Consider the following 12,261-nt stretch of genomic DNA (forward strand, 5'->3'; position numbering starts at 1 on the left):
AGTATAAGTTTTTTTTTAAGTTTTATTTATTTACTTATTTTTTAAGATTTTATTTATTTATTTGACAGACAGAGGTCACAAGTAGGTAGAGAGGCAGGCAGAGAGGGAGAGAGAGAGAGGCGGAAGCAGCCTCCCTGCTAAGCAGAGAGCCCGATGTGGGCCTTGATCCCAGGACCCTGGGATCATGACCTGAGCTGAAGGTAAAGGTTTTAACCCACTGAGCCACCCAGGTGCCCCGAGTTTTATTTATTTAAGTAATCTCTACATCCATCGTGGGGCTCAGACTCTTCTCCAACTGAGCCAATCAGGCGCCCCCAGAGTGTAAGTTTTATACTTCTTTTGTTACATTTATTCATAAGTATTTTATCCTTTTTGGTGTTACTGCAAATGAAATTATTTTCCTAGTTACATTTTTGAATTGTACATAGGGAGTATATTCAGCTGATTTTTGTATATTGATCTTATATCTTGAAAACTTCCTGAACTTGTTTATTCTAATAAATTTTTAGTAGATTTGAACTTTCTTTTCAAATAGAATCCTACTTTTATTTTTATTTATTTATTTATTTATTTTTAGAATCTTACTTTTAAAAAAGTGACTGATTTCTGTAAAGTAAATAATTGTTCTCTACTTTGTCTTTCCTAAATTTTGAATTTTCTTTTTTTTTGAAGTAAAGCAAACTCTTGTTTATATATTACTATCATCGTTTTGAATATCATTTTTCTGATGAATCTGATCTTAAATCATAACAATCTAAGTTAGTGATGCTAAGTTGAATGTAGGGCAGGATGGTATTTTAGAATCACTCAGGGGGCATTTCCAACCACATATACCATCTGAAGATTTTGCCAGGCTACCTTGTTTGGTTTAGAATCACTGTTCTAGTGAGCTGTGTGTTAGAGGGGGAAAAAAGATTGAGAACCACTGGGTCAGGCCTTGTTAGACAAGTATGTTATAACATTCTGTTGTGAAGGTGCAGGGGTCTGTGTAATTATTTGTGCCCCCTTTTATTATTATCATGAATAATAATGGAAACATCTATCCACAACAATGAAGAAGAGAACTCACACTTCGGTTGCATTCTGTTGAGAAGACTGTAGTTCAGTCTTGGTTCTGAGTTTGCTGCCTGAGGCTGCGTATCTGGAGCATCAGTGTGGTTGATGGGTTCAGAGGACGAGTTCAGTATCTATGTATTATCTCTATTTGGATTTTAAGGGAGAGCTTTGTATTGAATTTGATATGTTCTCCTTCTCAGGCCCCAACAGAACATCTGAGCCCAAATGAGATGCCGGAGGACACCAGCACTCCTGAAGAGATGCCACCCCCAGAGCCCCCAGAGCCACCACAGGAGGTGACTGAAGCTGAGAAGTAGCCTATCTATGGAAGAGACTTTTGTTTGTGTTTAATTAGGACTGTGAGAGATTTAAGGGGAGAAGATAAACCTGAGACAGAGAGCAAGTGAGCTGTCCCTTTTACTGTTTTCGTTTGGTCTTTATTCACCCAACTGCACACTGGCATTTTCTTGCTGCAAGCTTTTTTTAATTTCTGGACTCAAGGCAGTCACAGAAGATGTCAGTCACCTCTGGTAACTGGACAAATGGGTCTCTTGGGCCCTGGCACTGGCTTTCCATGGCCTCAGCCACGGAGTCTCCTTGGACTCCCTTGTCTTTCCTCCAGATCCCAGCTTTCCTGCTTGGGATCATTGGTCCAATTCTGGGGTTAAAGGTTCTTGAGACTGGCTCAAATCCTTTCAAGCTGCTGCATGTCATGAGTCCAGAGACAGTCACAGAGAACCCTGACCAGGGAATCCTAATTAGATTCTTGGGGCCTTCAGAATTGAAGAGGCTAGAGAGTGGGCGTGGAGGATTCTCCTGGCTACAAAGTGCCAACATTGCCAGCAAATCCTTTCAGGAACGGGGCAGGTAACTTCCACTTGTATTTATTCATGTAGCTTCTCCTTTGTCTCCTGCCCACTCTCTAACACCCAGGCCCCACTCTTCCAGTTAGATATATGTAAGTAGTTACTGTAGAGATAACAATTCATATTTCTTGTAGACTGTCCGGAAACTTTTTAATACCTGTGCCATTCTTAGTAAGAATTTATGAGATGCCAATGGCATGGCCCCTCGCACTCTTTGTCTCATCTCTCCTCCTTTCTCGTTAGCCCCTTTTGTTTTCCTTTTGACTCCTGCTCCCACTAGGAGCAGGAACGGCAGTAATAAAAGTCTGCACTTTGGTGGTTCCTTTTCCTCAAAGGAAGCCTGAGTGCTCGCTTAAACACTACCCCCTCAGACTCCCTGTGTGAGGCCTGTAGAGGCCCTGAATGCACAAATGGGGAAACCAAGGCACAGAGAGGCTCTCCTCTCCTCTCCTCTCCCCCTATGTCCCCTCAAAAAAGAAAAAAAAAAGAATAACCAGTACTTCCATTAGGCCTCGGCTGAGTGAGGAGGGAAAGCCCAGCACTGCTGCCCTCCAGGGTAAACCCACTCCAAGGCCTTGGCCCACCTCGGGCTTGGTAACCACACGGGGGCTTCCTCCAAGCCCCACTCTTCCAGCACTTCCACCGGCAGAGTCCCAGAGCCGCTTCATCCTGGGGGTGGGCCATGGCCCCCAGTCAGCTCTGCTCAGGACCTGCTCTATTTCAGGGAAGAAGATTTATGTATTATATGTGGCTATATTTCCTAAAGCACCTGTGTTTTTCTCTTTCTAAGCCAGGGTCCTGTCTGGATGACTTACGGGGAGGGGGGGAAGTGTAAACCAGAACTTTTAATCTATTTGAAGGTGATTAAACTGTGTCTAATGCAAACTGCCTGCCTCCTCCTTCCCCCTTCCATTTCAAGAACCACCATGAGGTTGTGAATGTCTGTGTGGGGGTGGGGGTGGGGGTTGAAGGGGTTGCTTGTTACTACCCATACTTCCATTTTCTAAGGGGCCCTTGTGTTGGAGAGATAGCTCCCAAACTCTCCATTGATCTATACCACATTCAGGCTGAAGTTTACCTTATTCCGGGCTATGAGAAAAGGGCTTTCAAGGCAATATACAGTGTTAACAAGATTGGGAGGGTCAGAGGGGATTATATTCACTGAAAAATACCTGTTCTTTATTAGGATATTGTTTTTATGCAGAGGGATGCTGTTAATTGCAAATGAGTCTTGGTTATTGAAGCAGGTTCATCAGGGCCTCCTCTTGGAAATACTTTGTTAGTGATCTTTTATAAGTGATGGTATATATTTCTTTTTAAATGGTCTAAAGTCAAGACCCCTTACCAATGCCCATCTCACCCTTCCTAGCTAATTAAAATTAATGAAATTTGGCTGCTTCCAGATTTTTCTGTATGTCTTCCTATTTTCCTTGTAGCAGGGGTTGAGTGTAATAGTCCTTAGGGAGAGAGTGGCTCTGACTGACTCAGATTCCTCTCCTATCTCCCTCCACTTTCCCATTGTTTTTTGTGAATCTTTCAGGTTTATCCTTGTAGTTAGAGTTTAGTTAGTTCAAAATAAGGCCAAGCCTCAAGAATTTGGAAGTTGTTAGGTTTTTCCAGTTAACCTGACACTCAGATGAACCCCTTTTTAGTCAGTTCTCAGTCTACCCTGTCTCAGCCCATCTTTTCTTTTGGGTTAGGACAGATTCTCTCCTCGCTCAACTTAACCTCAACCACTCTTCTGCTGACCCTGAGGTCTGTCAGAGAAGCTTTCTCTCTGAGATGAAGGGTAAACCTGGAGATCCCTTATCTCTAGTGTGAAATCAGTTTTTTAAAAGTTTCTGCTTTTTCATACTCCCTGCCCGCTTTATTTCCCTTTATAAATCCTCTGTATTTAAGGCCTTGGCCTGAAGATCTTTCCCATTCATACCACGCACCAGCTGGGACCTAGTCTGAGTGATGGATCACAGAGGGGACTGAAGAATTGGTTCTTCCCGGGGGAATAGGCCTTAAATTGTTCACTCTTTTCAATACCTGACATTCTTTCCACCTCTCCCCTTCCTCTCCATCCCTTAAGTTTCCTATGTACCCCACTTCCCCAGGCCAGGGTGGCTGGCACAGATCCAAAACCCCTAAGGAGTGGTGGGATTTGGCTGTTTGGGACCATTTCTTCATGTCCATTTGGCTCCGGGGGCCTTCTTTGCCCTAGCAGAGAGTGTCATCTCCCCCTTCGCATTTTTTCCCAGTGGCAGATGTGGGTTCTAATTCTGTAGCAGCTAAATTCCATTCTTCCTGCCCTGCCCTTCCTGCCTTTGCCCCTAAGGTCCCTTTTCCTACTGACCAAATCTCTTTACCTTGTTGAGGAAAAAAAAGTATTTTGTTTTTAAATCCATTTTCTAACTTAAATGCAATTTAATATGTAAAACTCTGCACTTTTGTGTGAATCTACAAATGTGTATGTGTGGTAGGTTTTTCACTCTCTGGTATTTCTTAATAAAGAAATCTTTCTTTTTGGGGTGAAGCCAATTAATGAAGGAGACTTGCATGGTTTTAGAAATACAGGGATGTCTGTTTCTTTGTGCTTCTGCCTCACTTCTTTACCTGTGCCTAGTGTGAGTGACCAGCCCTTCTCCCACCTTTTGACCCCCTTCCTTTGAGAGAGCCCTCAGCCTGGTGGGACAGGGAGAGGGACCTGTCCTGTGTCTGGCACTCCTCTGGGACTGCTTAGATTGGCGCAAGTGGTAACCTCGCAACCTAGCATCCTCTATCTCCCCGTGGCCTAGCCCTATTAGTCCTTTTCTTCCAGCTCTGTTCGTTTAATACTTCTGAGGATGGGGCCAGGCTAGGGAAAATCACCAAGGGATCACAGTAAATGGTTTCAAAAAACCGATAATTTGCCCTTATGCTTGGTGCTACTAAAGAAGAGCAATGCTTTCAATAAATCTAGAAGCATCTGTATCAGTTTTAAGAATACATTCTAGGGGTGCCTGGGTGGCTCAGTCGGTTGAGCATCTGACTCTTGGTTTTGGCTCAGGTCATGCTTTCAAGTCACGGACTATGCACCCAGCAAGAGGTCTGCTTGAGATTCTCTTTCTCCCTCTATCCCCCCCTGCCACATGAGCGCTCTCTCTCTCTCTCAAAGAAATAAATAAATCTTTTTTTAAAAAAAGATTACATTCTAGGAACCACTTGCTATTTTTAGGCAGTAGATTTTAGAAATAGTATAAAAGCTTAAACTGTGAATATCATTACTTTTAAAGGATGCAAGCCCAACTCACAAAAAAGAGAGTCATTGTGAATTTCACATTTTGGATAAATATGAAGTGGGAATGGGAACTAGCAATCTGTATCTGTAAATTTTCAAATGTCCTATAGGACATCAGTGTAAGTGGGCAAACCTAGCGTAATTAGTTTGGCCTGATTACTTTACAAATCAACACAAAACATGTTTTTACAATTTTATTTATTTTTTAAAGATTTATTTATTTATTTGAGAGAGAGACTGAGTAAGCAGGGGGAGGGGCAGAGGGAGAAGGAGAGAATCTCAAGCAGACTCCCCATGGAGTGAGGGGCTCAGTCTCACTATCCTGAGATCATGACCTGAGCCCAAATCAAGAGTTGGGTGCTTAACAAACTGAGCCACCCAGGTGCCCCTGTTTGTACAATTTCAGTATATACACTGAATTTCCAGGAATGCAACAACTGTATAAATTGAGAGAAGATGGTATTTTATTTGATTCAGAACTTTAGCAAGAGTTGTGACTTTCGAAAATCATGTCACCAACACAGTGCCATTCATGGATTTTTAAGTTGCCACTGTATTTGTCTTTCTTTGTAGCAATTGCATTCATAGTGGATCTACGTGTGTAAGTGGAAGCCTCTGACTGCTTTATTATATCTTTTAGTATAGTCTTGCCCAGGCATTTGCATATTGAAATATATATTATCTTAAACAAACTTCCTTTTTTTCTCCTTTATATTATAATTAGTATATTACATTACTATTCTGGAAATTATGTGTATAAGCAGGTTATATTACCTATGAAAGTCGTTTCAGGGTGGCAAAGGGTGCGTCACAAAATATTGTATCTACCATGGAGGATTGGGGCTGATAGGGTTGAGAACCACTATATTATATCAAAGGTTCCTTTTTACCTCTAAATATTTGGAAAACTCAAAAAACAAACAAACACCCCCCTCCCCTCACACCCTTAATGTGCTTTTTATTTTTTATTTTTTATTTTTTTTTTTCATTTATTCAAATATTTATTGAGGCCCACTTTGTACTAAACATAGTCTTAGATGCTGAGGATACAAAGACAAAGTACTGTTCTTATCCTAAAGGAACCTGAAATCTAGCAAGGAAGGAAACTGTAGACTTTTCCACAGACTTTATCACACTTGGTTGTAGTTTCCTATTTTCTCTTCTGTATTTCTCATTAGACTACAGAGTCCCTTCAGGCTGACATCTCATCTACCCTGTTCACTACTATTCCCCTAGCATCAAGTCCTCTGCCCAGATAGTCAATAAACTTGAGTGAATAACTAAAGCTGTATAAATATAATAAAACTAATAATAAAAATAATTAAAATGTTGCTATAAGGGCTGGGTTCCAGGCTTGCTATGCAAAGACAGTGCTTCAGGAATGCAGAGATAGAAGAAACCCTGGCAAGAGGAGCATCATGAGGACGTCAAGAAAAATGAGGAGTGAAGAGAGGACTCACTTAGATTTGGCAGTTAGACAGTGTTGATAGTGACTTTTCAAAGAGAAGGACTACATCTGGAAAAGGGTTATCATCCAGGTTGTTATAGGTTAAGGAATGAATTAGAATTGGATAAAACTGGTTGACTTGAGTTGGGAAATGAAATAATAAATCCATGGGGTGGGCAGAGTCTTTCATACTGACGTAGAAGTGAAGAAATCTCTTCTCATATTCCCTATCTGCTATGGCAACTTTGTGTGAAGGGATGTACGTTCCATGTGCCTAAAGGAGACGTCTTTACCTCTGAATCAGTTTTCTGATTTATCATAATTATTATCATAAATTTTCTTCTTATTATAAAAAACAATTGGATAACTACACAGGTGAGAACCAGGCTTGAGAGAAAGTCAAGTATTAAACTTAATGTGCTTTTTAAATTTAAAAACAACACATGCTCATTGTTGAAAATTGGGAAAGTATAAGAAAGTAAGATGATTTTAAAAATTACTTATAGGGGGCGCCTGGGTGGCTCAGTGGGTTAAAGCCTCTGCCTTCGGCTTGGGTCATGATCCCAGGGTCCTGGGATCGAGCCCCACATCGGGCTCTCTGCTCAGCAGGGAGCCTGCTTCCTCCTCTCTCTCTCTCTGCCTGCCTCTCTGCCTACTTGTGATCCGTCTGTCAAATAAATAAATAAAATAAATAAATAAAAATTACTTATAAACCCATCACCAAGATATAACTGTTAATGTTTTAATGTATTTCTTTCTAGTCTTTTCTCTGTATATTTAAGTTAAGTAAACTCTACCCCAACATGGGACTTGAGCTCAAAACCTGACATCAAGTCTCATGCTCTACTGACTGAGCCAGCCAGGTGTTCCAGTGTGCATGTATATTTTTAAACATAATTGGAATTCAACTATAGACTTTGTAATCCTGCTTTTTTTTTTTAAGATTTTATTTATTCACTTGACAGACAGAGATCACAAGTAGGCAGAGAGGCAGGCAGAGAGAGAGCAAGGGAAGCAGGCTCCCTGCCGAGCAGAGAGCCTGATGTGGGGCTCGATCCCAGGACCCTGAGATCATGACCTGAGCCGAAGGCAGAGGCTTAACCCACTGAGCCACCCAGGCGCCCCCTGCTTTTTTTTACTTAACATTTTCCATATCATTAGAAATCATTTGAAAATACTTAATGATTCCATAACGTATACACATCCCCCTATTGTCAGCCATGTAGGAATTTCACTTTTCATTATTACAAATCATGTTGTGAATGATGTCTGTGATTATTTCCTTAGGATAGATTCCCAGAAGTACTCTTTAAAGCCTCTTGATGAACATGGGCAATTTACTAGAAAGCCTGTCACTGTTAGTCCTGCCAGCAGTGTATTGGAGAGCCTGCTTTAACACATCTCATTTAAACATTTGGTAATTTGATAGTTGTAAACTGGGGTCTCAGTGTCACTTCGTTTCTATTTCTTTTGTTAATAATGAAGTCAAACATTTTCTGCACCTCCTCTCTGCCTTATGTTTCTTGCCATTTGTATTCTGTGAATTGGCTGTCCAAACCCTTTCTTTTTCTTCGGGTGTTGGGGAGGTTTTCTTCTACTCGATTAGTAAATGAGAGCTTGGAGCTCACACTCTACCACAGGTCAGGAGATGAGGGGGCCTTGATTTAGAAGTGGTTTTACAATGTTGGAAACATGGTGTAGAATTACCTCCCTGACATTCCATGCCCCTGCACTTCCTTCAGGCCCCCTTCTCAGTGCCTTTTCTGCCAGCCACTGCCCATCTTCAGCTGTCTGGCCGTTCCAGTGTGACTAAAGGGTTGTAGTTTCGTGCCAAATTAGAGGCAGGGTGATTGTCATAAAACCAGGGCTCTGTTAAATGATGTTGCTAAAAGGAACATGTTCTCATTTACTCTTGCTCTCTCACCAAATTAAGTACTGTGACTTACCTGAGATCACATAGACAATCATTGGTAGAGCGGAGACCAGAACCCAGATGTCTGGACTCCCAGTGCAAAGAGTTCTCTGGCATAACACAGGTGCAGACAGAGAGGTCTAAATAACTCCAAGTGTCTACTGGAGAGCCTGTTCATTTATTTGACATTCAATAAGTACTTGTTGAAAACTGCATGCTAGGGTTAACTTAAGGAGAAATTGATTACTGACCCCATTCTCTTGTGAGTAAGAACAAACAATGATTTTTTTTTTTCCATTTTGGATTAACTTTACCAATGATCTCTCCATTTTAGGCATAGAGAGAGCTGACTATATATAGTCAGTCTGATATGGGGGTGGTTGTTGGGTTTTGTTTTAAACTTAAATCTCTTAAATATTTCTCCAGATCCCTGCACTTAGGTTGAACTGATGGTGGGGTTTCTTTAGCACAGAAAGTCAGGAAGTTGCCTTGCCTGGTTCCCACAGTCGAGTTGGCTGTCTTTTGTGAGGGTCATTGCCCCGGGCTCCTTCTGACGCTATCCCTGGCAGGTCCCAGAGGCAATGGTATACAAATGCTCTATTGGTAACTGTGAAGTTATAGGAAAAGATGAAGCCTACATATCAAGTGCTATAGAATTCCATTTATTTAGGGCCTTCCTGGAGGAGGAGTCTTGGCTGAGTCTAGAAGGGAGGCAGTTCCTTCCCACTTGATTGTGTTGTTGGCTGAATAATATAGAATGTGGCCGACGTTGTGTGAGAAGCTAAGGAGGCCTCTATTGTGAAAGAGAGGTGGGAGAGCCACTTCTTTTCCCCAGCTGGGAAACCTCATACCTCATCCTGAATTTCCTGACTTAGGTGTTGGACCTCACTGAGACTACAGTGATCAGTGCCCTTTTTTCCTTTTAAAACTCTGTTCAGCTTTTGTTTTCATGCTCTTGGTCTCTACTGGCCCTGCCATGGCCTCCAGTCATGCGAAAGATCTGGGTATGGGGGTCTGTATGAGTGAAAGAGTTGGAAGCCATGGCTAGGGGGCTGGGCCAGTGATGAACCACACTGCTGTAGGGTTTGGCAAGTAGGAGAGAGAATTTGTGGAGTTGACAGCCTTCGTTGTGGGGTTTTAGGGGAGCTCATCAGAACCTATCTGAGGAAGTCTGAGGGAAGCTTGTGAGAAACAGGGAGAGCACGTTCATTCAGGTGGGGTGTAATTTTCCCCCAGCTGCTTCCCTGATGGGCCAGGGAGGAGGAAGTTGCTCCTAACCTTGAACTGGGGAGGAGCTGGCTGGGCTCTAACTCTTTCTTCTTGAAATTGGCCTGTATCCTCTTCATTCTGGTAGCCCATGGATGTCCAAGGAAATTGCCTGAAGTAAGTCTAGTGTTCAAGGCTGATTATCCTATTGTGAACGGGGCAGATCCAGGGCTTCCCCCCACTCCTCATACGGGCTTTCTCTCCAACACCAGCCTGTCTGGGCACCAGAACTGACACCCTCTACCCTGAATCCCAACACCATCTGGGAGCTTGGATAGCAGTTTGCCTCTAGAGTGTAGCAGTCAGTCTGCAGACAAGCGCATTTGGACATGGCCTTTGTGGCCATTCTTGAGCTCAGTACCCTAGAGGTTACAAGAAAGTCAGAAGGCCACCATTTATTGTTACCTTGGGCCAGAACTTTATATGCTGATCTCATTTGTATCTCTAACAACCCAAAAAGGAAGGTATTATTAGATCATTATTTTTTAAATTTAATTTTAATTTTTAATTAGTTTTTATTGAGATATTATTAACATATAACATTGTATACATTTAGGGTGTGCAGTATGTTGGCTTTATATATTTATATACTGCAATATAGATTATTATTCTTATTTTACAGAAATGTGTATGTATATGATTACCCCAAGTCATGTAATTAGCAAGCGGTAGAACCAGGATTCGAAGACACTTTAGTTTAACTCAAAAGCCTTTGCTCTTGGTCACCACGTGAACTAGGGGTTCAAGGTGAGATGGGCCTTGAAGGAAGTGAAATAGAGGGAGCAAGGTGATGTGGATTTAGGGGATCAGACACATTATTATTCATTAGGCATTGATTTTTTACGGGACACTCTGCTGAGTATTTTACATACACTAGTTCGTTCAGTCTTCGTAAGAACTTCATGGGGCTAGTACTATTTTCCTCACCTTACTGATTTGGAAAGTGAGGACCAAGGAGGTTAAGTGACTTGTCCAGGATGACTCAGCTAAGGGACAAAGGCAAGACTTGAACTCAGGTGGGCCCTGACTCTTAACTGCTAGGCTTTGCCTGTCCTAGAGGATATTCCATCTGCTGTCCCCAGGCCCTGGATGGGCCCAAGGTCAGAGGAAGAGCCCCATTGTGCTTTTGGACTAGTCCACTTCCACCCTTCCAAGGGGAGTTAGAGGCTACAGCTGCCTGGGCATCTGACATACTAGGCTGGGGGTGGGGGTAGAGGGTCTGCAGCTAGGATGACTCAACCTCTCGGACTACAGCCCTTGGTTTGCTGGACTTAGGGGACCTCTTGGCATCTTCTAGATGTCCATGGGCTGGAGAAGAGGTTCCGGAAGCCCTGCCTGGAGGAGGAGCTTCAGGCCATGGGCTGTAGCCTCAGCTGGCACTGCCTTTCTCCTCCCTCAGGCCCTGGCCTGTAGACTACATTTCCCCGTTGCCCCTCCTTACCTGCCCTTCCCAAAGTCCTGTGGTCACTGGAGTCTTTGCACGACTATCTACTTCTAGCCTGTATCCAACCTGTAGACCCATCTGTGGCCCGATAGTTCTGAGATGCTCCCACTTTCCTCCCTAGGCTGGGAGGGGAGTTCACATCATTTTCTCAGTCTGATTTTGCTGATATTTTCCTTTCCCCAGCTTACACCTAATATATAGATGTTACCCAGGGAGTTTGAAAGGGTTAGGAATCTCCTCTGATAAGGTCCCCTTGCTGGTGTGTGAATTTTAAGTATTTTGGGCATTATTCAATCCCCACTCCCCACCTTCCCAGAAGCCTGGGCCAAAAGACAGCAGGATAATGACTTTGCTGCTGCCCCAAGTTGGAGGCCAGAGGTTTAGGCCTATTTATTTGGTTTTATTTTTTTCAAAAGTTAAAATGTTGTTCCTTTTTAAGTAGATATAGAATAATAGATACTTTTGAGATTCAAATAAAAGAAGAATATAGAGAGCAAGCACTTCTCTCCCTTACTCCCCCAGTCCCATCTCACTTGTCTCAGCGGTAACTGTTTGGTGCGGATCTTTCCAGCTTTTATTCTTTTTATGTTTTCCTTTTCTTAAATAAAAATGGAATCACCCTAAAAATAATGTTTTAGTATTCCCCTTTTCCCCCATGATAAAGCACAGACTTCTTTTACAACAAGAATGTTTGTACATTATTTGTATAATTTAAACATTTTTAATTAAACAATAAAAAATCATGGAGGTTTTCCCTGTGTCACTAAATATTTTTCTGCATTAATGGCTACATAGTATTGTGTGAACGAACTATATCTAACTGATTCCCCATTTGTGTTGTTTCTAATTTCTTACTTTTACAGACAAAGCTGTTGTGTGTTTGTCCATATATCTGTGTGCACTTGTGTGGCTCTTTCTGAGGATCAGATCCTTGGGAGGGGGGGCATGGCTGGGTCCGTAACCCCATTACGGAGGGTCAGCTTGCCCTCTGGAGGGCCGAGGACC

General features: G+C 42.4%; 1 protein-coding gene across 2 annotated transcripts in view; it reads left to right on the forward strand.

Moving 5' to 3' along the window:
- Positions 1-2,807, forward strand: part of ZDHHC9 (zinc finger DHHC-type palmitoyltransferase 9) — a 32,867-nt gene extending 30,060 nt beyond the window's left edge. For both annotated transcript variants that reach the window (XM_047715214.1, XM_047715215.1), the window contains one exon: positions 1,257-2,807. In XM_047715214.1, the coding sequence (XP_047571170.1) occupies positions 1,257-1,373 (117 nt within the window). In that variant the 3' untranslated portion in view covers positions 1,374-2,807. The remainder of the gene's footprint in view (positions 1-1,256) is intronic.
- The last annotated feature ends 9,454 nt before the right edge of the window (positions 2,808-12,261 follow it).

This window comes from Lutra lutra, chromosome X (assembly GCF_902655055.1).
Source record: "Lutra lutra chromosome X, mLutLut1.2, whole genome shotgun sequence".
In the NCBI taxonomy this organism is placed as follows: Eukaryota; Metazoa; Chordata; class Mammalia; order Carnivora; family Mustelidae; genus Lutra; species Lutra lutra.